Raw genomic sequence first — 26,929 nt, 5'->3', positions numbered from 1 at the left:
TAATACCAGAAGGGTTACTGGTCGAAATAATGTATATTTGTTACAAATCCTACTAGCATGGCCATTAAGTGTATCACATTTAGGTGGTTGAAAATTGAACCCCCTTCATATAATGATTGGATTTTGAAGGTATATGAAATCTATGAAATGGAAAAAATCACCTATGCTGTTCGACTTCAAAAAGAAAAATTTTTAAAGAGATGGATGCCTGTGTTGCCTCTGATATTGCAGTGATGTATTCCTGAGGTTTGATTTACGGATTCATGGATTTATGATTCACTCATTTTGGATATGGTATTTGGTATTTTTTTTTTTTTTTTTTTATTTATTATTTTATTTTTATTTAAATATTATTTATATTTATTTATACTTAACACCCCCTCCCTTTTTATTATTTCTAGCATTATTAGCTCTGATTGTGGAGTTTCTTATCTGAGCTAGGAGATGGCATTGATTGTATTTGTGAAGTGAGGCATATTTCCGTTTTTCAAACTATTATAACAAGGACTGGATTAAGGGAGGAGGGTGGGGGAGAGAGGAAGAAAAAGAAAAAAAAAGGACATTTCAAATGAAAGGACTGATGAAGGGGAAAATGTGATGATTGTGGCAAGTTACTGGTGTATGTCTGTTGGTTGTTTAAATAAAAAATAAGTTAAAAAAAAAAAAAAAAAAGAACATGAATATGAGTATACAACTATTTTTAAACACAGAAAGAAGATTCCACTGGGGATGAGGATGATAATGACCAAGATGAGGAGGAAGATGATGATGATGAGGAGGAAGAGGAAGAGGAGGAAGAAAATGTCTCAGATGAAAATGATCAACCCGAAGAGAGTCGAGAGCCCCTTGACGCCACTTCAGCTGCTCCTGAGACAGAAGTCTCTAAAGATAAGAAAAGAGGTATGAAAATCAATTATCGATGTTCTGAACAACTGCATGTGCTTCTCAGAAATGTACAACACCTCAACGTATACTATCTGTATTTAGTTTTAATCAACTTTCCTTGACTGTAAGTTACTGGCTTTGTTAACGTTATACACAATTTGCCTTTGTATTTGTCCATATATTTATCTTCAATTTGTATTTTGTATTGTCCATAGTTATCAGTATTATAGCACTGTTTTTACGCTTTAATTTAATCACCTTTCATTTGCAATACCTGCCCTGTTTACTATTTACAGTTGTCACAGCTCTCTGTAGTAGTTCTGGGGGTCAAGCGATAACTTTACTGCTTTGTTTACTTTTATTTCTTAAGTTTCTATTCTTTGATCGTGTGTGAATTAATTCGTATTAATTAGTATCCATCTATCTGATCTTACTATATAATGACGAAAACTCTGTGTGTCTGTTCCACGTTTTTCTCCTCACTGACTTGGTCAATCCATGTGAAATTTGGCACAGTGGTAGAGGGTCATGGGAGGATGCGAATGAAGCAATATTACATCAGTTGGCCAAAGGGGGGGCGCTATAGCAATCGATTGAAATTGTGAAGTTTGAATGGGCATTTTTCATGCCCTATATGTCGTAGAGACATGAAACTTTGCACAGAGATGCCTCTCCTCACGAGGAACAAATTTGCCTCAAGGACCCATAACTTTGGTTATATAGATTTTCCGCCATTTTGAATTTTTTGAAAAACACTTCAAATCGATCTCTACCTAGGAAGTTTGACTGATCTGCAAGAAACTGGGTGAACATAATCTAGGGACCAATATCTAAAGTTCCCTCTTGGCAAAAGTTGGAAAACTTACTAAAACTGAGCTTCTATAAGGCAATGAATATTGCGGAGGGCGTGGCTCATCACATAAAGGTGTATAACATCTCAAGGGTTTCACCCATCACCACGCAACTTTGTAGGCATATGACCACACATAATCTGAGGGGACCCCTCCATTATTGACCCCATCAAACAAAATGGGGGCGCTAGAGAGCTAATTTCTTATCTAGGCCTAACAGCCATATGGATTTTTACTAAACTTGGTAGATATGTAGAACAGGACGCCTCAAGGTGACTGGAGAAATTTAACTCTAATTGGCAACTGGGTGGCGCTATAACAACAGAAAAATGCTTAAAAATGGCTAAAATGTGACCAATCGCTGTGGCTCCCCCTGTGGCCAAATGTTGTTGTTTTTTTCCCTAATTTTTGGTATGACTAAGTCATGGTATGGTATGCTGTACTCAATGGGTATGGACTAGTCTATCTATTAATCACAGTTCTGTGACTATGGCTACCTTGAACAACTTAAGCCCAGCATACACTGTACGATTTTTGACCGGATTTGACCCGATTTTTGAGACGCACCACCTGCCGACGCTCGGGCCGGATTTCCACTTTGTTGTGCGTCTTTTGCTGTGCAGTGTACCGGAGGGGGGGTGGCTAGGGCCGATCATCTGTTCCAGATCCACGGTCGGACAAATTTCTGACATGTCACACACACACACACACACACACACAGAGGGTGCACCCGGCTGTAGCCGGCTTACCTCCAACTCTCGTTGTAAAATGGACAAACCACACTGTCCATGTCTCTCAAGCCATCTGCGAGTCCATATGCGCCAACGTCTCTTCTTTTTGGATGTTTCGGCACACAGTATAGCGCAAATCATCAAAGCAAACCGCTTGTCCTGCTTCGTTGACAACAACGGCATTTCCGGAACAAATCGGAGCTTTCAAATGTATCTTTATTGACAGCTGTCAAGGGGCAGGACAGTCAGCAGGGGCCGACGAGCTGTTTTCACCCGTACAGTGTGAGCTCTCTGATCGTGCTTGATGATCGGAACATACAGTGTGAGCACATAAATCGTGAGCTTTGACCGCACATTGCAGACGATTCACTCGTACAGTGTGAGCTGGTATTAACAAGATTTTAAAAATCGTACAGTGTATGCTGGGCTTTACTGACAACACACATGCCACTTTGCTTCTTGATGTTCTTTGATTTAATAATGGTCAAAAATGCCTTTTTAGTAACTGTAGTAACTATTAGTGGAATGTTTCATGCAGTAGGAAAAAGTAGGGAGGCATAAAGAATTGTTTTGAATTGAATCAACGCAACACAAATGTAAAATCAAATGTTTTGCAACTACCATTGCTTTTCAGTTATATCATTGTAATGAACCTACATCTTGTTGAAATAGATTTCCTTTCTGAGCTGGGTCTAGAGAAAGGAGAGGAAGAGCAGGATTCTTGGGACTCTGAGGTACAGTAAAGACACATTTTGGATACCTTGTGTTTCCCACAGAATTAGATTCTATTTGTATTTGTGTCTGGGGTGGATTGTCTAGGACTGTCTCCATCAGTTCAGTGTTTGCCCGGTTAGCACGAGCTAACACAGCAGCAGTAGCTAACATCTGACACTGTTAAACAGTCCCAACAAACTCACACTGAAATGACTTGACTGAAAGTTAAGAAAAATAAAAACTCAATATGTGGCATATGTGTCAGTGTTGATACCTGGCAGGCTGTTTGCCACACAGATTCTTACATAATGATTTTTCTCATTCAGTCCCACTCTGAAAACTCCAACATGCCGCATGAGGAAAAACAAAGCTTGCATACTCAGGATCAAGAAGACCAGTCCACTGTAAAAGAAGAGACTAAAGACAGTAGGTCACCTTTACTTATTTCTGTGGTTTGTTTTCAAAGCGATCAAATCATTCCAGGCACCATTTCATGCTGCAGAAACAGTGTGACTTTATTTAATCATGGTCATAGAGAAATGTGCTTTACTGTATGAGGGCATGCACCAATTTCGTTTGTGAGCAATGGTTCAAGCTTTCTGTTTTTAGTGAAAATATGATGTAGAATGTGCAATTCAGTATAATTTACATCAATTAAAACATCCTTTTCAACAGTAGGCTATTTCACAGTGTTAAAAGTAAACACTCCAAATGTGTCCCAATTCAATTCCTGTTGCAGTCAAGGGAACTATAAAAAGGAAAGGACATGACGTCAGTGACGGCATTTAAGTTTTGTACTCTCTCAATGGAGCAGGCCTGGCAAATCATATTATAACTCATCTTTGTTGTTTCATCCTTAACTAAAATATCCTTCAAACAAAAAATGAAAGACACATTAAACGATGTTGACTAATGTTTGTTTATCTGAATGTGCGTGTTCAGTTTTGCACATAACTCAACTCAAGCCCCTGTTTGCTCCAAGCTACATCATGATACATGACCAAACAGGGCAGGTCTGACCTGTTACCACTGACCAGACTGCAATCGTCATCAGTTCAGTGCATGAATGGCTCTGATTAGAATTCTGGCTGGACTCAAGAGTTTGGTAAATATCTGCCAAACTAGGACTTAACCATATGCCACAGTGCCTTTCAATTTGCCTCACTCATTTACGTTCATACTAACGTTAGTCATCCAGCCATAGCCTATATTATTAGCCAGCACACACAAAGATTAGAATTGAGAAGCTGTAACATTTGCTGTCACTCACCAACCCTGCAGCTCTCTGTCTATTTCTTCTTCTTGGACCCAACAGGGGCCTGGGTTGAGCTATATGCAGCTGACAGACAGAGCCATGATCTGTTAGGAGACCAATAACAAGAAAAATGAATGCGCACATTTAGATAAAAAACATCAGTCAACATCATGTAATGTATGTTTTTGAAATTTGTTTTTTAGTCAAAGGTGAAAAAATTGAAGATATAATGGTTGAAAGTGTGATTTGCCTTGCCATAGCCGCCTCATTGACTCCAGTAGAACTGGCACCAAAGTCTGGCTCCAGTGCACAACTCAAACGCTGTCACTGACATCATGTCCTTTTCTTCTTTTATGTTATGTGAATGACATCAGCTGACAGCAAGTAAACGTGGACCCAAGATGTCTAGCAATGCAATTCCAGTGAAACTGTCTATATGTGACATTTCTTTTGTAGACTTGTTGTATATTCCCTCTTTTTTAAGAGGGGAAGGAAGCAATAGGATGGCAGTCGTAAAGCTTCGGGGGAGTGTAGGCAGGCCAAGAGGCAGCCAGGGAGAGGGTATGAATGTCTTGGCTCATAGGTCTGAGAAACAGCATGTTAATCATACCAGAGGCCCTGACCATCACCATAAGAGAATGCATGCAGCATACACTACTACACCCTGCCTGCTACTCTTGAATCTCACTTCCCTAAATTTGGGGCCCACAAGTTCTTCTTAGCTTGCTTGGTTTCAGCAGGTTTTGGCTTAAATGACATTAATAAGTGAGTGCAGCACTTGTGACTTGTGTCCCCATAAAACCCGAATGAGGAATAGTTATGCGCATCTGATGCCTAACCATGTATCTTCATGCCAATTAACCATGAGTTCATTTGCATGGGAATGCTTCCTACAATGTTCTGGCAAACTCATCCAGCTTCATCAGAATATTGTTTGTTTGGTTTTTTTTTGTTTTTTGTTTGTATTTTTTTACAGAAGAAGTTCATTGTGTTGTCTCAAACCTGACATGTCTTATCTCTTGTGTCTGTAGCTGGAAACAATAATGAAGGCGAACATGTTGATAAAGATGATACTATACAGAAAGAGGTAGGTTCAGCAACTACGTGCGGTGAAGGTTAAAAGGATTATGATCTGTTAGGATCAAACAGCAATGTTTTTCCTCTCTACTAGACTGAAAAGGCAAAGTGGGAACCACTTCGTGTTTTGAGCAAACTTGAAGGAGATAACGAACGAAAGACAGGTAAATAAAATAATCTGGAGCACCCTGTAGGTCTAAGAATTTGTTTATTTTATACTGTTTGTTCTGAACATGGTACTTTGTTTCTCTTTGACAGATTTAATGGAAGAGCTTGGTCTGGGTGATGTTGATGACCTTGAAGGTAAGATGAAATATTGAATTCTCCAATTTGATCTAATATTTGTCAGATTTGTATATGTGACCGAAGGCAGTGGATCTTCCAAAGCCCTGATCAGACAGAGCATGTTTTAGCAACAGGGACGGCTTTTTGTACTAGTTTTCGACGAGAGTGAAGAGTTTTGCTCGCTGTTTTTGTGTTGCCAAGTTTTTTTGCATTTTTCTGTCCTATATGCCTCAAGTTAAAAAAAAAAGTGGGCCTTCTGTTGTGGTGATGACAACAGGTGGTAGTGTAAAATGTTGACACAATTTGTAGCCTCAACTTCTCTTTAATGTTTTAACAACTGTACTTAGGCCTAACAGTTGACTGCATATTGTCAAACTGTCCCCAACTCATCCTAAAATAAGCCTTGACCCAACCATCATCCAGTCGAAGCTTCTGGACAAGCTGGTGGTACTCTCTGTGATTTATCTTCTTCCTGAGGGTCTCATGTGCCCACACTGATCTCCATTTCCCTGTGTCCATTCCCCAAGTGCCCTCCACATATCTATGTTTTATGCAGATTTTTAGGTACAGATTTGAGTGGTTAAGCTAGGGAGGGGCAATCTGGAAATCCATCAGTAAAAAAAATAAAAAAAAACAAAACATTTTTTTTTTCTTCCTTTACCTCTGGAGGCACAGCCCGGAGTTTTTTGACTCACGGAAGTGCAGGGGCCTCACGCCCTTCACTTCCAGCGGTGCCCCTAGGGAATCGCCGTGTTGTTTACAAATACTTTGGGTAGAAAACCAGCAGAGTTTAGCTATATATCACATTTTTCACGTCACTATATCACCATGTAGACTAATCTGATGTTTGTTAAGTCTATAAACACAATGACTGAACAAACGTTACTATTTCTGTGTGCATGTTTTGTAAATAATAACAATAATAACATCGTAGATTAGCTGGGCTAACCGTTAGCTGTTAACGTTAGCATTAGAGGTGTCTGTAGTAAACATAGACTGTATAAAAATAAGGTAATAACTCAATAAACGGTCCGTGAATAAAATATTTTTTCCATCGGATATCTTACATCATGATTGAGCTAGCAAAGCAGTTTTGTTTTTTTACCGAATATTCGGTGCATCCCTAGTTGTAACTAAGACATCCGCTGGAAAAAATATTTTTTTTCACTTTGACGAGACAGCGTTTTGGGTGGAGCGGTCGCTATGAACGCGGAGCTTGCTGTTTCTGTAGGTACACATTTCCTGGGGACACCTGCATGTCTTGGCCACGCCTCCTTCATTGTGATTGGCTAAAGCACAGCATCGTTCAAACTCAAAGCCACCCCCCCCCCCCAGTCGTCTTTCACACAGGGCTGCCGACAGATTCTACAATGTAAATTGCAGAATCTGTCTTGAGAGATTAAGGGATGGGTGACTTGTCGGTTGCATAGAAACAATTTAAAAAAGATGCAGCAAGCTCCAAAAAGTGCTCTCTCTGATCGGGGCAGGCAGTGCGGTACGCTGAACATTTTGCAACCTGCAAAATGGGCTCTGTCTGATCGGAGCCTGATGTCGCTGTCTGCCCCTAAACCTAATGCACATGGATCCTTTACAGGGTGCAATGTCTGTGTTATGGGAGTTTCACTTTCAAATACTGAGGAGCCACTGTCTTTTTAAGATTTTGGTTAAAGTGGTCTATTTACATGCAACACTCACTTCACAACCCTTTGTATGTTTCTGTCATCACACTTTTTGAAGCTAAAAAAGCAGGTCAGTAAACATGAGCTAGCTGATTACACAAAGTGAACTGTATACACTGGTAGCTTTAGTTCCTCGTTTGAGATTTCAGTTTGGTGGAGTGCAGTAGCTTTACGGTGTATCCCAGACCTTTTCCATTGTGGTGGCATTGTTGGGTGTTGTGGTTGTCCCAGTGTAAACTGACCTCCTATCCTTAGCAACATTAGTGTCATATTTTGTTCACTGACTTGCAGCTTCTTGTGTTCATGACACAGATGCATCAGACTGGGACTCAGCTAGTACTGCCAGTAAGAGAACCCTGCCTGGCCGCAGATTGGCCTCCTCCCCTGGATTTGAGGAGTTCCCAGAATGCTCCTATCCACCTGTTAAAGAGCAGGATGAAGACGTTGTTCCAGCAGCGCCCTTGACACCTCAGAGGAGCATTAGCTCCAACAAGACACCGCCCCCCAGCACACCCCCTCAACCTGTGCCCCAACCTCGAGCAAGAACGATGGTTCCTCAGAAACCAGAGAGTGAAGAGGGTAAGGCCTATTAAGTCCCTCTGCAGTCTCGCAAACATATTTATCCATATATTATTACAGCATTTTTTTCTTTCTTGCATTGCTCTCAGAGTCAGATTGGGAACCAGACAACACAACACCTCCTTCCAATACAGCCAAAACTGACAATCAGCTGCAAAACATAGCTGAGCTTCAGGCAGTGGGTACACCAGGTAAGGCTCAGTGGGCTTATGAGTATGCCTACAGAGATTTGTGTGTACATGCGCTGTGTTCTGAAATAAAGGCTCTCTGTCTCCTTAGGTTCCCCTGAGCTCTCACCGATGGCAGGGGACAGTAGAAGTAATGCAGCATCTGACAAGCAGGAACAAAAGGTGTGAAATACTCTGAATAGACCATCTCTAACATAATCCTTATTTTTAGCCCTGGCATTTTTGTCACAGACACAACATCGCCATTCATGCTCTCCTAGTCACAGGGAAAGTGAAAGACATCATTGAGTCATAGGTATTGGTTAATACGTGCACATTTCAAAGTAGAGTTATGTTAGAAAAATCCAATTTTAATCACATAAAATTGGATCTACTAAGTCATCTAGTTTGTGACATTACTTGTCAAGGCTTTAGGAATCCTCAGAGCCTGTGTTTTCCCTCTGGCCAGTTCCAGATGAAACGTGTGAAAAAGCAGTGCTTTGGAGCCATTTAGGCAAAAACAGTGACTCCCCATTGTTGTAGTTTTTGGCTCACTAGATTGGTCCTTCTGTCATCCCAGACATTTGGGGGAAAACTGGGTAAAGCATTGTTAAATGTGCTTTTGCCTTTGTGGGACATGGCTCCATATTTTATAAGCATGACAGACTGACTTTGGCAAAAATCTTTGCTGTGCCAGAAATCACAGGTTGTGTCAGAATTTAACACATAAAGGCCAAGGAAGTTCTAACTCATCCCTAATAACGCAATGGTAAATATAATTAGAATGTAATTTGCTTACATTATTAGAAGGGTTATGAGAATGTGATGTTGAAATGCCTCCATATTGATTTGGGTATTGTTTTTTATGTGCCACATGCATAAGTCCAAACTTGCTCCCCAAGTGTGACATGAGTCCAAACTTGTTTTTTTGCATTTTTGTCTTGTCTGTTTTGTGTTTTTCCTTGTCCACCCATGCCATCAAAGGAGATAGATGATGCTCTAGATACATGTGAGTTAGATCTAAATAACCCACATCCATCTGGCCATGTGGGCTCTGGCGGTGGAATACAGGATATTGGTTTTAAAGATCAACGAAGTCCTGAAGAAAGAGACGGAGCAGGTGAAAATGTCCCGTGGGAGAATCGTTATGAGAAGCTCTGGGTAGAGGTGGAGAAAAAGGAGGCAAAATCCACCTTCAAGAATGTTGCTGGTGAATTAAAAGAGAAGTTCGGAGAACTGCTTAAATCAAGACATTCTGCTGAACACGCCCCAGAAGAAGAGCAGGCCATGGCTGAGTCTACTTCTGCAGAAGAAGAGTCAAGTGATGAAGAAGAAGGGGAAATCATTGTGCGCCCAATGGCCAGAGCGAGGAGTACTGTCCTTCTTACCATACCTGAGCAGAGGGAGTCTGGACTGGAAGACTCTGCGACAGAGTCGACCGACAACTCCTTATGTGAGGACAGGATGCAGGTCCGTGAGCCGCCAGCTAGTGAGACCAACATGTGTCAAGACCCGGATCTGTTGACTGATGATGCTCTGGAGGAACGCAGGTCTCTTCCAATACGACCCACTATGGCACAGAGAGACAGCAACATAGATCCTGTTCCCACAGCTTTTGCTGATGATAACACTGTACCCGTGTCTGATATTGACTGTTGCACATTCTTAAAAGATGAGGCCGAACTTGAGCAATCCCAGAAATCACGTCTGGACCTTATCTGGAAGAACAACACTGCTAATCTAGATGAGGCTGAGAAGAACAATGCAAGTTCAGAGGAGGATCCTGAGGAATTCACCAAGTCTCGCCCCCCCTCAATTAGCAGACCTTCAGCATCTGTCCCAGGTGTTTCGGATGAGGAGCTGGAAGAGGACATGGAAAGATTTAAACATGAGGTAGGGATGCTGAAGGTTGTCTTCCTGGATATGGAGAAAGAAAAGGCCCAGCTCCAGAAAGAGGTAGAGGATGGCCGTCCCTCTTATCATCCCTTCTTGATCGCCTCTCTTTCTCTTCATTTCATCCATGTACTTTATTTCATTTCTTTTAATCTGCTGTTTCGAAGGGCCCAAACTAGCCATACATAATTACATCATCTCATTTCTTTCTGTTAGTGTTGTTCATTTTCTTGATGATTGTCTTGATATTTATTTTCTTGATATTTATTTATTTTCTTTCTTTTTTTTGGTTTGACTCCAAGTAGAAGTGCATGTTTCTCCTTATATTTCTTTGTGTCCGTTTAATTAACGTAAAATTGAACTACCACTTGTTTGGTCATTTGCACTGCACTCAAGTAACCTATACAAAATATTGTTTTTTGGCACTATTAATTGTACTCCAGAACTAAACAAAGTTGTGTGTCCTTTAGTAGTGACTTATCCTTCATCATGCATGGACCTTGCATGTATCTTTACATTGAATAGGTTCAGTAGTATGAACTCTTTTTTCGAGGTGATATTGTGTGAAGATTGTGAAAAAAAATAGCCTTCTTTGCCCACAAAAGAAGTGCCGTTGTTGTGCTGTGACATTTGCTGGATTTTGTTTTTGTCTTTTAATGCATGTTGAGCTAAAAGGTCAAGTGTGTAGGATTTAGAGGCATCTATTGGCAGAAATTGAATATAATATTCATAACTATGTTTTTGTTAATGTATAATCACCTGAAACTAAACTGTATATCTACATATGGAGTTGGTCCTCTTCCATGGAGTCCGCCATGTTGTTTCTACAGTAGCCTAGAATGGGCATACCAAACGCTGGCTCTAGAAAGGGCTTTTTAGTGTTTTTGCGTTGCCACTGTAGTTTTACTTATCCTACGAATTTGGCACAAAGGAGAAGTTACAGTTCACCTCACTGCTAGAAGCCACTAAATCTTACACGCTGGACCTTTAAGTTAGTCTTTATACATTAAGGGTTTGGTTTTTTTTTTAAAGAAAATTGATCTACAGGGGATGAAAACATTTATTGTATGGCCAACCTTTTGTTAAGCATAGAGGAAAAGAGAGAACAAATAATTTCTAGTAAGTGAAATGACAGTGTAAATAGCCTACAGTATAAACTGCTGCAGATAATACTTAAAGAGATAGTAGTACTGTGTGTTGAGCTTATGTAGTGAGGAAAATCGACATTCTCCTTTTTTTAGGTTGTAGTTTTAGTTTTTAAAAGACCACTGTCTCTTCTAGTATTTGGATGTTTACCATTCATATCAGACTCTCAAAAATTGGATGAGATAATTCTCAGTTTAGTTTTTGAGAATGCCGCAGCAAGCATTGTAATGCACTGAAATGTGCATCCTTGTGATTAACTGAAAATACCACATCAAATAGGGTAACCACACTAAGGTGTTAGGTCTCCAAAGGGAGGGGTGACACTAAATTATGCATGACAAAGTGTACAAGTCCCTGCTCCAAAATGCATTTTAAAAAGGCTGGTCCCAACCTCTGTCAGTCAGGAATCAACTGTCAAGTCCAGTTATCAAATATTTACCCCTTGTCTTTTCAGGTTGGCAAAGAGACGACAAAGACTGCAATGGAGTTGCAAAAATCCAGCACTTCCTGGGATACTGGTGGAACGACGCTGGAAGACGTGGGTACTAAGAAACCTGAGAACAGGTTAGGATGCCTGTCAAGTAAAGCTGGAGCAGTTCAGCAGGAACAGCAGCCTGCAGCCACCAAGAGGTATGCATTGTTTTGCATTTGTGCAGCTATCATTATGTTAACTATTGCTGTTACAATTTCAGAACAACACATCCACAATCCTCCTCTAGATTCAGATCAGATATTATCCACAAGAATAGATTTCATCTGTGTGTGTGTGTGTGTATGTGTGTGTGTGTCCTCTAAACCATTTTATAGGGCCCCTGTGATAAATACTCTTTAGCAACATTTGTTTTTCAGTGACACATTGAACAGAAAGAGCCCAGTCCAAACCTTATTTTATTGATTCCATGTAATGAGGTTTTCTTCTGCGATGCCTTCAAGGGCCCCAAAGTGTAGATGTCACAGCTCATTGACTATCAGGTTTATTGCTCTCCATAGCACCAACGGGGCACCAGTGCAATTGCATCTCCCGCTCCAGCAGACCTACAGTAGCAACAAACAGGAGGGGCAAGCTGTAGAGGAGACCCTACAGCCGGAGCTGGTCAGAGGGGCCTGGCGCAGTAGAGCCCCTCAGACCAACACTCATGTCAATGGAGATCCTCTCTCTGTGTTTGATGATAGCACTTTAAGTGAAGTGTCGGACGATGAAGGAAGGTATATATGCAGTATGCCGCTTTTTTTGTATCAATTAAACCTCTCTGTCACTAACCTGTAAGGTGGGTTCAGACTGAACGCAAAGTTAATTATAAAGGTAGCATGACTGCGTAAAAAGTCAGTGGAATGAAGTGAGTGGATGTGAACAGTCACAGATTTGCTGCAGGCAGAGTGAATGAAGGTGTCTGAAAAATGGATTAAAGAGAAAAATCACACTAATCTGAAACATGCAGTTCACTCAGCTTCACTCAGGAAACTAACATGGTGTCTACAGTAGTACATTGGTTTTTATGGATTAATACGCAGAAACGTCATCATGCAGAAACCTACATCAGTTTGTAGAAGGGCATTTTGACTCTGAAACTTACACCAAAATTTGTATTTTCACATTTGAATACATAAAGAACACTACTGGAAAGCTACAGAACGATATAAAAACCTTTAATAATTATAATAATAGAGCTGCCTTTCATGAAAATACAAAGGGAAGAGAAAAAAGAAACAGGAGGAACATAGGAGAAACTACAGGAGTTGTTAGTAAGTTATAAGCACTGGTAGTTTGTGAAGACTAAACACAGACTTCTAATGAATAAACTAAGGTAGAAATTTGCTTTGCATTCAGTCAAAACAAACCTTTACAATATGGTGGTGGGTGATCAGTAGGATGTACTTTTTTCCTGATTTTAATTATTCTCCTCCCTGCTTTACATAGTTGCATGACTAACCACTGATTTTCCAAAAAAAAAATACTAGTATACTGCATTATACCATTATACTTCCAACAACTCTTCAGTGCAGCTGTCCTGCATGTCAGTTTTCCAAATAACCTCTGTTTTTCTTTGCTCCCTCTGCTTCTGTGCTGGCTCAGGTTTCCAACCAGTGGAAAACAGAAAGACGAGGTAAAACAAATTCTGACGGTATGGTTTAAAGTTTACGTACAGAGTACAAAATGAGAAACTGAACAGTATTAAGACCCCGGTTTATTTCCAAACTTAGAACCCTGAAGAAGTGGAGATGGCAGAAGACTTTGATGAGCTCACTCAGTCGTCGGACACAGCCACAGATGACATCGACTCTCCCACTTCAGGATATCGTCACGCATCCCTCCTTATTCAGAAGCTGGACTCAGCCACTCTGGGTACTGATTCAGCTAATTCAAATGCTAATTTATGTCATGATAAGTAATTGTTTCTGCTTTTTATGATTTTGTAATTTTATCAGCTTGTTCATTTAATTTGCAAATTATGCAAACATAATCTACTTTGAAATCAAGATGCTATATGCTCATTAAGTAATGAGATTTTGAAGATCCCCTTACAGGCTCTGCCATATTATATCTTACAGACTCGAGAAGCATGGTGAAGCTGCAAAACATTTTCCATGAATACGAGCGCTCCATCCAAAAGGCAAGAAGTCGTCATGGGTACCTGGCAGACAAGGTGAGCCAGCTGGAAATGGAGAGGTCGGAGTTGAAAGGCTCTCTGGAGGAAGTTAAAGATATTAAATCTGCCTTGGAGCGCAGCCAGCTGGAATTGCAGACTGAAGTCACAAACCTCAAGTGAGAACCTTTTTTTTTTTTCCTTGAGTACTCTGTAGCCATTTCTGTACATCATATCTCATGAGATTGCATATTTTGTGGATCTTTTTTAATTTTGATTTGCTGGCTTGACATTTCTGTCTCAAACTTGATGAAGATTTCAGCTGAAACAGGAGCAAGAAAACCGCCGCAACGCCACCATGATGTACAATACGACCAAAGATAAGCTGAGGAGGACGGAGGAGCAGCATCAGTTGGAGGTTCAGGAGAGACAGAAGGTGGAGCTCACCCTCAGGAATCTGGAGCTGGAGATGAGAACTCTGGTCAACAACATGAAACAAGTACACACTCTTAAACTTTGCTTTTCTATCGAAAATCTGCCGTGATTTTGATGTGCTGTTTGTCATTACATTGATGTTTGCTAATTTTGTACTAATGATGTGATATGACTGTTGATATTAAGATATCATTAAGTTACATTGGTGGATAATATATCAATCACCCAGCTTGAAGAGGACCACAGTGAGACCCAGAGACTGCTGGCTCAGGAGCGCAGCGCTCGGACACTGCAGGAGAATTTGCTCAACAGCCATCTCCGTAAGCAGCAAGAGATAGAGGACGAAAACAAAAGAAACATCAGCAAAAGCAACGAGGTATCCGACATTTTAGAAACCATTCGTTTTCTTTAAGGTAAAGATGATGTTTTACAGAAGATTATTATTTGTAATGATACAGTTTGGGAATAAAATATCCGTTTTGAAATCAAATCTTAAAGAAAACCTGTTGACTCAAGACAATATTAACTTTCTCCTGTTCTTCACAGGCCTTGTCTCAGCTCACTGAGGCCAGTGACAGGGAGAGGGAGTTGCTTCAGCAGAATGCCACCTTCCAGGAGCAGCTGACCATCCTGAGAACAGACCTTGAGCGTTCACAGGCCAACAGTAGTCTCAAAGAGAGCCACCTCATGGAGGAGAACGAGGCCCTCAAGGAACAGCTGGAGGATGCTCGGCGAGATCTTAAACTCAACAGCGAGGCCCTGACCCAAACTGTCTTTAACTGCAATAACCAGGTGACTGCCCTGAAGTCTGAGTTAACTATAATAACAACTCGACTGGAAAATGAGCGGCAGACTCGTGAAGTGCTGGATGCAGAGGTCGGATCCATTCGTAGCCGCCTGGCCGAAGCTGTAAAAGAGACGGAGCGTTGCCTGGCAGGTCACACAGACACAGAGAGAGCTCTGCTGCGGGAGAAAGAGGAGCACCAGCGTCTTAAAGACAAACTCACAGGTTAGTTGTGGTAGGAATGGATGGACAGCTCCGATCTCATGCGTGCCCAACCAGGCCATGTGTTTGGTGTTTTGTTTCAGACACATTCAAACTTAAAGACATAAAAGCTACTTATCAAACAGGCACACCAGTGTGGAAGAGCAGTTTGTAATCTATTCTTCATTATCAGAAGACGAAACTATTTTTTCATCTCTCCAGAAGAAAGACTGATTTGCTTCTACCATTGTTTGTATTTCTGTTATCGTCACTGAGCTGACGCCAAGCATATGCAGGTAGTTGGGTGCACTCAGTAACCAGGTTAAGGTGTATAGACCATTTCAAACTTGACAACATAAACATTCTTAATGGGTCCTTTTGCATTTCCTGTTGGGATCATTTGCAGTGTATGTGGATGACATCAGCTGACAGGAAGTAAACATGGGCCCAAGCTGTTGCCTAGCAATGCACCTCCAGTGAAACAGGCTATACATGTGACAGTATTCATGTTTCTTTCAGAGTACTCCAGCGAGCATATTTGAGTTACTCATGAATCGATTAAGGGCTTAGCTGCACATCTGAAAACAGGATATTGTGTTTACATGCTCAAACACATAAACGGGATAATCCAAAAGCCAGATCGTAAACAGGATATTCATGTCCATGTCAACTTGCTTTTGTTGACTGGGACGCTGAGTGGCTGTTGGATGGGTTGCTCTGTCTGGGCCGGAGGTGCTGTGGTCACTGCCGACTGTGGAGGCTTATGTTTAATTGTATAAGCAGCCTTTGGGTTATGTGTATCTTTTTGTCTTGCAATCCCTTTTGCTGAACTGGGAGCTTGTTTTTTAACTTTAAGTTTTTTTGCTTCTACAGGTGAAGCAGCCAGTCACCGTGAGGCAGTCAGCAGCCTGTCCCAGAAGCTGGCCAAGGCAGAGACTCAGGCAAACAGCATGGAGAATGAAGTTCATCGGGCCACACTGCAGCTGACAGAGAAAGGTCTGCTGCTGGAGGTCCTGCAGCGGGAGAAGGACCAGGCGGCTGCACGTATCAAGGAGCTAGAATCGGCTCTGCAGGCAGAGAAGGAGCTGGTCAGCCGTGCCGGGGCACGCCAAGAGGCCACACAGGAGCGACTAGCCCAAACCCAGAGTGAGGGCATGTTACTACGGCAACAGCTAGAGGAGGCCCAAAACAAAGGTGTAGCAAAGGAGCGTGCTGTGACAGATGCTCAGGAGCGCTTTAGTGACATTCTCTCCAAGCTGCGCTCTGACTGCGAAGAGAGAGTACAACTAGTGGAGGAGAGAAATAAGGATCTCGCCAGTAAGGCCGCTGATCTCCGAGATCAGATCTACAAGTTAGAGGAAGAGAAGAGCGAAAGAGAGGTAAGAATAGGACTCTGCAGTGTAAGAGGATTACCTAACTTCTTCCTCCTCCCACTTATCGTCTTTATTCCACATACCAGTTAAGGATCTCTCTTTATATCTACTCAAACTCTGCTTCCCTGGGGTTCTGTCTGGGTGCAGACTAGTCTAAGGCAGCTTCAGCAGGAGCTAGCTGACTCACTCAAGAAGCTGTCAATGAGTGAAGCTTCTCTGGAGGTCAACACACGGTACCGCAATGACCTGGAGGAGGAGAAGGCTCGGCTCTTTAAAGACTTGGACAGGCTCAAAGGAAAGGTAACAGCAGGAAACAGTGCCACCTTGTGGCAGCATCACCTCACGCTTTCAATACCAGCTGAGTTAATGATTATGAAGTAAACACTTTAATCTGTACTGAAATTAGAACAGAAATTAACAGTTTTCTTGGTGACATTGAAGTCTCATTGCTGATGAGGTGAATGCTTTGTGTCTGTCATGCAGCTGGAGGAAAGCGAACACCAGTACGTGCAGGCTGAGAGACGTATTAACAGTCTGAAGAGCAGTCTGGATGAAAGGGAAAAAGAACTCAACACTGCCCTTCAGAAACACCAGGAGGCGCTGTCCACCTCAGCAGCTTCAGATACTACCATCAAACAGTTGGAGGAAGCTGTGCAAAGGTATGTACAAACACATGCTGTCCACATACACACTGGGGACTAAAAGATCAAACTATTTTATTAAATTGGGTACCACATGCACAAAAAAATCCAGCTTGAAAAGTGGGCTAACGTCTGTTAAAGCATCGTCAGCCATGAGTCTTGATATGTTTCTACATGCAGTATATGAATGTCTGTGATACAGAGCGTCAATGTAATGTCACATTAGGCTCGAGATAGAGAACGCCAGACTTGAAGCGGCTGCAAAGCAACAGTCCAACAAAATTGATGCACTTCAGAAAGGCGCTGAGAAATCTGCTATGGTGAGTGCTGCTGCAAACCTGATTCAGTAAACTGCACACACGCGCACACATACACAGATTTCACACAGGAGCTTGGTGGGGCCATATCTACTTTTTTGTGACTATACCAGCAAGATACAACATCTCAGTATTGTGATACTTAGAGAAATCTCTTGTTAAATCAATTGGCTGATTTTACATTACATTATGAAGTTATATTTTAAGGTATCCCATCTTTTTTCAGCTATCTGACTGCTCGCCTGGAGAAGGGGTTTGTATTGTGGATGTAGGCTTAGTTTCTCTGTGTGGGTTTACCTCTGTTTTTTTATTAAATTATACACATGTAAATCGCCGGTCATCAGAAAATCATTTTTAATCTCTTTACACAGTGAAATGCACTTGGGCTTTGTTGGCTTTTTTGCACAAGCTGCTAGACCAGGAATCCAAACTTACAGAGGAAGTTTAGCTTTGTATTGGTTTGGGTTTTTCTTGGTGACGTCAAAATGTGTCTTTTCCCTTAATCCTGATCTTGGTATGTGGGGTCTTTCAGTCCTTTAAGCTGCATGATGCATGTCACTCCCCCTAGTTTAAAGTCTTCTTTCTTAATTAGAAAACAAAACGCCTTCTTGCATTTATTTTTTACAAGGCTTTTCTTATCTCTGTAGGTCAGAGGTCATTTGGAGGACTTGGTTACAAACCTCCAAAGCAGTAAGATGACTTTGGAAGACCAACTCAGTCAAGAGGTTGGTGGCTTATTTTATTTCCTCACAGAGAAAGACTTCAGCTTAGATTTCAGTGAATGAACAATGACAGGCATGGGCGTAAAATAATGGGTCAAAGGGGTGCAGTTAAACATTAGCGATATTAGTTATGCAGTCCCGGAAGAGAAAAAGGGAAGAGAATAAAAAGTGGTGGGCCAAGGAATTCTCATATTTCCTCCAATAGTCACCACGTCCTGGTTTGCCCTTGTGTAATTGTTTCAGCTTAAGGGTGATGAAAAGCTGCTAATATTTATCCATACAAATTCTCTCCATTGACCTGAACTTAAAGTAGTTGCGTATATTAGCTTTTTTCTCCCATTAAGATTTGAAATACATTGTCGAGTGGCTCTCAGCAGACTTGACAAACAGAATGAATAAATTCTAATAACCAATTTCCTGTGGAGATTGGACCTGCATGCATCATTGAATACATTAATCAGATTTCGCTTTCCTGAGTAACACTAATATCTCTGTTAAAGTAGTGCCTAACTTGGGTCCTGTCTTTTAGATCGTAGGTGTCTGTAAGTTGTAGGAAGCTATCTGTTCCTCTATTGGAGGAAATTAAGCAGTATGCTGTACACCATCCAGCTGTGCAGGTTTGAAGTCTCCGTCATGACAGCCATCTTAGCACTTGTGCATTTCTTTCCAGTTTGAACTTGTAGTACTCTTGAAAGCAGATATTCAGGGTATTGTTGTCCAGCAGTTTTATTTCTCTAAATGTAATACTTGAAGAGTTCAATCTCTCAATAGTGACTGAAGAGGTGTGTCTAATCGGCTCTGATCCACATCTTTTAATGTGGGTTACTCCACTTAATATCTCAGGTGTGCTGCTTTATAATAATCCCCTAGACATGGGAGAGGCATTCCCCATTTTTCACGAGGTCACTGTAATGTGCTTAATTTAACCCTTCATTTTTAGCCTTTCCGTTAAATTCGTTTCTAGTCTTTGTGTATGTAATTCACCTGAGACCTGTCTGAGCAGGGAGTGTCTACATTTTTGAGTTGCCAACCAGATGAGTCAAGTAACCAGCTGAGAAATGTTTGTGACAAAGACTGACCCTATATAAAAAAAGGAAGAATATCCCTTTCTGAAAAATAAGAACGAAGTGCACGTTTTAGTCCTTTCAGATTTTCTCTTACTGATACTTTCTAATACAAAATACATTAGGTTAAACAAATGAGAAATTGGCCACATTTTTGCAGCATGTTTGAGACAGAGTGTCTTCCAAATGAGATGAACCATCAGAAGTCTGATCATTGTAACAAGCGAGGAACTTCTTTTTATTATATGTATGATAATTTCATTTCCTGGGTCTGTCTTCTCCTCCTGAGGTCCAGAAGCAAAGCATGCTGTCTCACACCGCCCAGAACTCTCAGGCCATGTGGGAGGAGGAGCTGAAGGGCCGCTCCAAGTTAGGTCTGCGCCTGGCAGAGCTTGAAAAGGAGAAAGCAGACCTGAGCACCCAGGTGACCACAGCAACACATCTATGTGCAGGCTACTGTTGTATATGATGGCTTCAGTAGCCCCTGATGGTAATAACACACTTGTCTCTGTCTCTGTTGCCTGTGTTGCAGATGGAAATAGAGAAGAAGAAAGCCAAGAAAATAGCTGAGCAGAAGAAGGCTGTTGACACACGGCTGGATCAAGAGATGAAGAGAAACACAGAGCTCCAAAAAGAAATGTACAGGTGACTCCTAGCTTCCTCCTCCTGGCACCCTCCTCACCCACGGCAGTACTTCTCCCTGCTGTTTAGACACAACTGAGATCCAGTAGAGCGCAGTCTTTCCTGGCTTATGTGGCTGTGGTGCACCAGTGTGTGTGTCTGGTGTAAGAGTGTCTATAATTTATTAATTTATTATTATTAATTATTAACTATTAATTATTCTAATCAGCCCCTGCAGTCACTCTGTTTGTCTAGTGTTTTTGTTTTTGTGTGCTCACTTAATTGTGACTGGTGTAGTGTTTCTTATTCTTTGGCGTATTTTGAATGTGCCTTTAGAGGTTGTTTTGATGTGTTTTGAGTCTGAACTTGTCGGATTTCAGTACAAATGAGTTACATTTAATCAAACTGTTGAAATATAATGTTACTGCCTATACAGTGAGGTGTCTGTGGCTGATACTGAGTGGCTCTATCACCAGCTGATCTACCGAGCCAATAATAGCTGCTACATTTTGCAAATGTTTAAAATTACCACCAAATGTCACAAAGGCCCATAGATCATATAGTCCAGGCCACTACACATGTAACAGTGTGGCTTCAGCTCTGTAGGCAACATGGAGACCACTGAGGGTGGAAAGTTTCCAACATTCCACACGCAACTATTTGACCGCTATGAATGCACCAGCCACATACTACATTTTGCCACACTTCCCAGTGTGTCACACTTAAAATAGCAAGTACAAGTACAGAAGTATCCAAGGTGAGACACAGCAATATCTCTGAGCAAGCCACATGTATTATGTCATAACTTAGTTCTCAGGTTTGTATTAGATATTTATTTTGTGTTTCATATTCAGGTATTTGTTTACTCACAGTACTTGCATATGTGTTTAAGGTTGCGTACTTTGTTAAAGACTGCAAAGAAGAAACTGCGGGATCAGGAGACAGGTGGGGCTGAATTTGGCTCTCCTATGAGCAGTCTACGGATGGACGTAGGCAGACACAGCCACGCTGAAGGTGCCTTGGAACGAATGAGAGAAAAGGTTTGTCTGTCTTGAACAGCACTACAGTTTCAGTATGAACCTCAACTGTTCGACATCTGCCTCAAACGTTTCCTCTGTTCTCTTATGTGACCAGGTGGATGATCTGCAGTTGCAGCTGGAGAAGGAAGGGTCCCGTCGCAGCCAGCTGGAGAAGGTGAACGGGGACCTGAAGGATCAGCTGGCCTCCCTGAAGGGCCTGAGCCGCAGTAATGACCAACTAGAGAGGAGTAAGAGGCAGTTGGAGGAGGAGGTGCTGGACCTGAGACGCCGGATGGAAACGGCTCAGGTGGAGCAGAGCCAGGTGGAGCAGTACCGACGTGATGCAGAGGAGAGGGCCCGTAAGGAGATACAGCAGAAACTGGAGCAGGTCAACAACTTCCTGCAGGTAAAAGAACTGTCTGGTGAATTTTAGTGGTAAATATGAACAGAGTTATTCTTGCGTTACAAAGCAGCTTCCTAGCCACTGAAAGAGTGCACTACATCTTACGAGAGATGATTTACTGGACAAATTCATGGGTGTTATATTCACAGAGTCGCTTCGTGTCTATCAAAACATCACCAAGCCTGATTTAATAGATTGTATCTGTTTGTCTGTCAGACCCAGGCAGCATCGCAAGAAGCACTGGATCAGATTAAATCGGCCAATGAGGCTAACCTGCGCTCCCAGCTGGAGCAGAAGATCCGGGAGCTAGAGGGAGATCTGGCCCGGGCCCGCACCACCAGTCATGACAGCCTCAACCAAAGAGACTCCACACGCACAGAGCTAGAGCGATACCGCCAACTCTACAGAGAGGAGCTTCGCCTCCGCAAGTCTCTGGCTGCAAAACTAGAGAGGTGAGATCAGCTTGTACCTCACAGTCTAGTGCCAGGTGTTCTGGAGGGGATGTTGTGTAAACAGACACAGACAGTGCTGATGGTAACAAACTTGTATCAGTGGTTGACTTTTACTATGTCTTCCCCTCAGAGCCAACAGCCGGCTCGATGAAGCCAATTCCAAGTTGCTCAACGAGCGCAGCAGGTCTCTGATCACAAGCAGCATCGCAAACGGTGGCCTTGGAGGGTCCTCGCTGGACGTGGGCTCTTTGGCTTCACCAACACACTATGGGGCCACACTGGGGCCCCTAAACAGGAGCCTAGGCCTGGGGATCTCCCTCCTCAGCCCTGTGACTGAGGGGCAGAACAGCAGGGTGGAGGACTACCTAGCCAGGGTCTGTATTGATTTACACACCCATGGTCATTAAAGTGGAATATTCTTTATGGATACATATTTATTTTGGACCATTTTCATTTCCATATCGTCATGGTTGTCAGCGTTGTTATTGTGTAACTGTTTTGTTTAAAGATGTTGCTTTTTATACACAGGTGTTATTACATCGATATAACTGCAGAGACATGTTGATCTGTAGGTTTTCAGGCATTACACATCTGCTATTTAAGGTTGTGGAAAAACATACTTAAAAGAAAGACATTTATAAATATTGATTTAATGGCTTTCTAAAGTCTCGTAACACCTGCAAGCTATTTCTTCCCCCTGTTCTTTTCTCTTTTTCCTCCTGCATGTTGTCTTCACTCTCTAGCCTTTATGGTAGCGGGACTTTACTCCTAACCTGTCTGTCCATTTCTCACTCTTTTAGCTTCTAGCTCAAAAGTCTGTCTCTCATCTCTCCTCTCTTCAGCCAGACCCATAACCAGGTGTGTAGATGTGTCTATTTAGTGTCTGATTGGCTGCTGTTTCCTTTCACCCTGCTGTTGGGCTCTGTTCACATGCAAACCATCATGTTCAGGGTTCGCACAGTGAAAAAATAGTTTGCCGCTAACTTTTGGGGCAGCAAAGACACAGAACATTTGTTGTGAGCTAACCCAGTACTGCTTCAGAGCAGTGTAAGTATTTTTTCAAATGGTAAAGTATAAAAGTGAAAGCATTAAAACTGTAGCCCTCTTATCTAATCAGTTGTCTTGAAGTGGAAAATTACAGCTATATTTTATAATTCTCTGACAGTGGTCCACTTCATTGCAGAGCTTTTTTTATGCTTCATCTTTTAGGAAAATGCCTACTAAAGGGATTCACACAGTTTATTTTAAAACTGATATAACAACAAATATTATCATAACTTGAAGGGTTTATTGGCAAAAGCTACAAAAAAAATATTGAGACTGTAAAACATGTAAATGAAAAATTCAAGACTTTCCTTGGTGAGATGTGCAGGAACCCTGGGTTTGTGGTTAGTCACATAACTGATTATACCAGCTGAAATCTCAAACCCTGCTCCTTGATTCTCTGCTTTGAGTTGACTTTCTTCATGCTCTGACGTTGACTGGTAGAGACGAGATGATGCAGCTTTCTTGAAGAGTAATTTGTACTTTGATCATTTGTCTGATCTCAAGCTGATTTTTAGTTCGGCCCACACACGTGATTTAATTTGAAAATCAAATCAAGTTTAAATAATCATACATCCCTTCATTGAAATCACACGTTATGCCCAGTTTAGACCAAAGATTCGCAACAATTCAAGTTGAAACAGGCAGCTACTTGTGATGTGCTGTTCTGCAATGCTCTAAAAACTTGGCAGTTCACACCAGTGCAACTAGATGAGACGGTGTACAAGCTCTATGCAGCAACTCTCTGTACTTAGATTTCCAGCTTTACAAATTTATTTTGTGGCTGAATATAATTTGTAGCTCCTTTTAAAATATAATGGAGGATAGTGATAGTTAGATACTGGCCACAGCTGCATTTGTAGTCGTGATGAAATGGTGAAAAACAAACAAAACTAGAGCAAATCTAAATAACCGCAGATGGCAGGTGCTCTGTCCTGGCCGAGCCCTTACGGAGGTTATGTATTCGCCAGCGTTGGTCTGTTTGTCTGCAAAATAACTCGAAAAGTTCTGAACAGATTTTGATTAATTTTTCAGGAAAGTTTGATAATGGGACAAGGAACAGATGATATATTTTGGTGGTGATCAGTTGAAGCGAAGTGGATAAAATAATAAAATGGCAGGAAATCCGAGCTGCTAGCTCATTTTAAAATATAATTGAGGATAGTGATAGTGAGATACAGACCACAGCTGCATTTGTAGTCGTGATGAAATGGTGAAAAACAAACAAAACTAGAGCACTCGGAGAGCGCAGACCTCTGCCAAGCAGCTCGGCTTCCATGGCGCAGGTAACGAGCATCAGATGGACTGAATTCATAATAAATACGCCACAATAATGTAAATAACCAGCGCCAATTAATCCGTCAGTGAGAATGTGTGTGTGTGGGGGCCTAAGCACATACAGCGAGCAGCAGCAGCAACCCACCGTGTGATACCAGCACACCATGAGGGCTTGACCAGGACAGAGCACCTGCCATCTGCGGTTATTTAGATTTGATCAGCGGACTACAAGCTGACTGGGTGTTGAAACAGGTGACGTGCTTTACATTCTAAAGCCAGTGGTCGGTGATTTGACCAGCTGAGTTGCAGGTGACATCATCAGCTGGCTTGAGTTGAGCTCAGACCGGCCAGTTCACACCACTGCAACTTTTCTCTGCAACATTCTAAAAGTTTCGTCTCGTCGCGAATCTTCCGTCTGAACTGGGCTTTAAGGGACCCAACAGAAAAAGAGTCTTCATAGTTCTTAGACTTTATTTAAACAGCACTTTTTAAAACTAAGTTACAAAATGCTGTATTAGTTCAGTTTAGGACTAGGTGCACATACTTGAGACCATCTGGGGGTTTCCGAGTGGGAGCCAAAGGATTGAGGTTAGATGGATAACTAAGTAGGAGAGAGCATAGGGAAGCCAGAGCCAAGTAGAACCACAATTAAAACACTTCAGGACTGCAACAAGGAAAGAAAAAAATGAGACTGATTACATATGTACCACATGCATATATAATTTGTTGGTGAATGTACTCAGACACATCTCAGTACATACAATAGAATAATTACAGTTAGCGGAGAAATAACATTTTTCTTGATATGTCACACAGACCTTTAATGGTTTTACATGTTAGTTACCAAGAACATTTTTCTTCAATGTAAAATTCATTCAGATATTCACCAAAAAGTATTTTGTTATTAGTTTAAATCTTGAACCAACTATTTGCATCTGACATCACATGACCATACTGACTCGGCTTTTGCCACTTGTAGTAAGATTCTAAAAGGCAACATCATACGGCCTGCAGAAACTCTACACTAAAGCAGAGCTTGCATGCTTGGCATGTCCTGCTGTGTTTCACATAGTGGTCCTAATTTTGTTGCAGTGTTTTTTTCCCACTATCCAAGTATCTGTCATTACCATAGTGCTGTGTTTGGTGGTGAAATATCATCCATTTCATGGTGTGTTTTTAAAATGTATTAAAATCTATATTAGAACATTAGAACTCAAATCTTAACGACAACTTTGCCTTTATTTTCCAGATGCAGAGTGAGTTGGATAAAGGCATATCAAGGGAATTAAACAATGGTGAGTGCACTGACGCTGGAAACATGAAAGTAATTATTTGGTAGCAGTGTCTGACTTGTAGCTGCTACTCAGTGACACTCACTGTGGTCTCTCTGTCTGGTCCTCAGCCACAGCAGAGCTGGACGCTGCTTCAGCCCGTATGTCGCCGGTGGGCTCTGCCTCGAGGGTTGAGCTGGACCCCGTCAGCAGGGCAACGCAGCAGTACTTGGAGGTACTAAAGAAGAACAACATGATCTGAACACACACCACAGCTGCTCGCAATCACATGTATTTTAGCCAGTAAAAAAAAATAAAAGCCACCGCCCAGTCACGAAACACCAGTAATCCAGTTTTGTATCTATTTACCTTCTTTTATGAAAAAGCAAACATAATGCACATTGCACTTAACCACTCAGGAGCAAAGGGCATGAGTCATATAATAGATGTTGCATCATTGATGGGTACAGTTAGAGAGAACCTCGAAAGTATTTGTTCTAATCTGTTCAATCTGTTACCATTCTGTTTCTATTAGCACTATATATATATATATATATATACATACAGAGTCCTGGTTTGGATTTTTATTTGTGAATGTTGGTGTTGCTAAATCTGAATTTCTAAGTATTTGATGTATGTATCATTAATTTTTGCCAAGATATTACATTTGGTACGTGCCATCAAATGGTGCAATATCTGTCTTGGTCTTAGACTCATCGGAGTATTGTGTTTATGGTTATTTTTATTTATTCACTAATATTTGTTTTTTTATGAACATGATATACTTGAATAAGACGAGCTGGAATACTCTCTGGCCATCGAAACAGGGTGACTACATTTGTACAACTGACATTTCAGCTTTTGTTTGGCTTGCTTTTAGAGCCACCAGAAGTGAAACACGCTTGGTTTTTTGTTTTGTTTTGTTTTTTTCATTATTCATAAATACTGTAACAAAATCAATAAAGGAAAACATTAATGACGCCTGTACATTACAGAAGACTCTAAAGTTGTACATAAAAAATAAAAGTAAAAAACCTTGAACTTGAGTGAAATATTGATGTCTGATGTGGACATGAGAAGCAAAAGATCCAATAAAATTACCAAGGATTTGTAACAGATTTTGGAGTTTGAAGATGTGACTGATGTGATTTGATTTTAATTTGTTCTAAACAGCATACATACTAGGGATGGGCAACGGTGAACAACTGGACTTTAATGAGCTTATTAGTCCATAAAGTCAAAGATAACATAAGAAAAATCTGCAAACTTTCTGTTGCTGCTGTTACATAGGTTACATGCAGAGCTGAAGGACCATCTCTGAGCCACTGTCCTCCCGGTCGGCTGAAAGTCTGCCCAGTTAGCAGCAACCAACATTGCAGCGGCTAACGTCCAACACGTTAAACAGTCCCAACAGACCCACACAGACACCTTGACTCTGTCGCTAAACTCGTAAAGTT

General features: G+C 41.5%; 1 protein-coding gene across 11 annotated transcripts in view; it reads left to right on the top strand.

Annotated features, from left to right (window-relative positions):
• Positions 1-26,583, top strand: part of si:ch211-272n13.3 (ankyrin repeat domain-containing protein 26) — a 35,890-nt gene extending 9,307 nt beyond the window's left edge. For 2 of the 11 annotated variants that reach the window (XM_049574306.1, XM_049574307.1), the window contains exons 12-44: positions 711-900; positions 3,140-3,201; positions 3,508-3,607; positions 4,893-4,997; positions 5,468-5,523; positions 5,608-5,677; positions 5,772-5,816; positions 7,790-8,056; positions 8,146-8,247; positions 8,336-8,406; positions 9,208-10,179; positions 11,717-11,892; positions 12,253-12,468; positions 13,337-13,367; positions 13,465-13,606; positions 13,813-14,026; positions 14,163-14,346; positions 14,512-14,658; positions 14,829-15,291; positions 16,141-16,646; positions 16,788-16,940; positions 17,124-17,299; positions 17,508-17,601; positions 17,825-17,851; positions 18,246-18,323; positions 19,674-19,808; positions 19,917-20,029; positions 20,898-21,045; positions 21,140-21,430; positions 21,644-21,879; positions 22,010-22,253; positions 25,451-25,496; positions 25,604-26,583. In XM_049574306.1, the coding sequence (XP_049430263.1) occupies positions 711-900; positions 3,140-3,201; positions 3,508-3,607; positions 4,893-4,997; positions 5,468-5,523; positions 5,608-5,677; positions 5,772-5,816; positions 7,790-8,056; positions 8,146-8,247; positions 8,336-8,406; positions 9,208-10,179; positions 11,717-11,892; positions 12,253-12,468; positions 13,337-13,367; positions 13,465-13,606; positions 13,813-14,026; positions 14,163-14,346; positions 14,512-14,658; positions 14,829-15,291; positions 16,141-16,646; positions 16,788-16,940; positions 17,124-17,299; positions 17,508-17,601; positions 17,825-17,851; positions 18,246-18,323; positions 19,674-19,808; positions 19,917-20,029; positions 20,898-21,045; positions 21,140-21,430; positions 21,644-21,879; positions 22,010-22,253; positions 25,451-25,496; positions 25,604-25,734 (5,991 nt within the window). In that variant the 3' untranslated portion in view covers positions 25,735-26,583. The remainder of the gene's footprint in view (positions 1-710; positions 901-3,139; positions 3,202-3,507; positions 3,608-4,892; positions 4,998-5,467; positions 5,524-5,607; positions 5,678-5,771; positions 5,817-7,789; positions 8,057-8,145; positions 8,248-8,335; positions 8,407-9,207; positions 10,180-11,716; positions 11,893-12,252; positions 12,469-13,336; positions 13,368-13,464; positions 13,607-13,812; positions 14,027-14,162; positions 14,347-14,511; positions 14,659-14,828; positions 15,292-16,140; positions 16,647-16,787; positions 16,941-17,123; positions 17,300-17,507; positions 17,602-17,824; positions 17,852-18,245; positions 18,324-19,673; positions 19,809-19,916; positions 20,030-20,897; positions 21,046-21,139; positions 21,431-21,643; positions 21,880-22,009; positions 22,254-25,450; positions 25,497-25,603) is intronic. The other 9 variants (XM_049574312.1, XM_049574308.1, XM_049574313.1 and 6 more) reach the window with 9 other exon arrangements.
• The last annotated feature ends 346 nt before the right edge of the window (positions 26,584-26,929 follow it).

Source organism: Epinephelus fuscoguttatus, linkage group LG4 (assembly GCF_011397635.1).
Source record: "Epinephelus fuscoguttatus linkage group LG4, E.fuscoguttatus.final_Chr_v1".
In the NCBI taxonomy this organism is placed as follows: Eukaryota; Metazoa; Chordata; class Actinopteri; order Perciformes; family Serranidae; genus Epinephelus; species Epinephelus fuscoguttatus.
The sequence above is the reverse complement of the archived record's forward strand: the minus strand, read 5'-3'. Positions and strand labels throughout refer to the sequence as shown.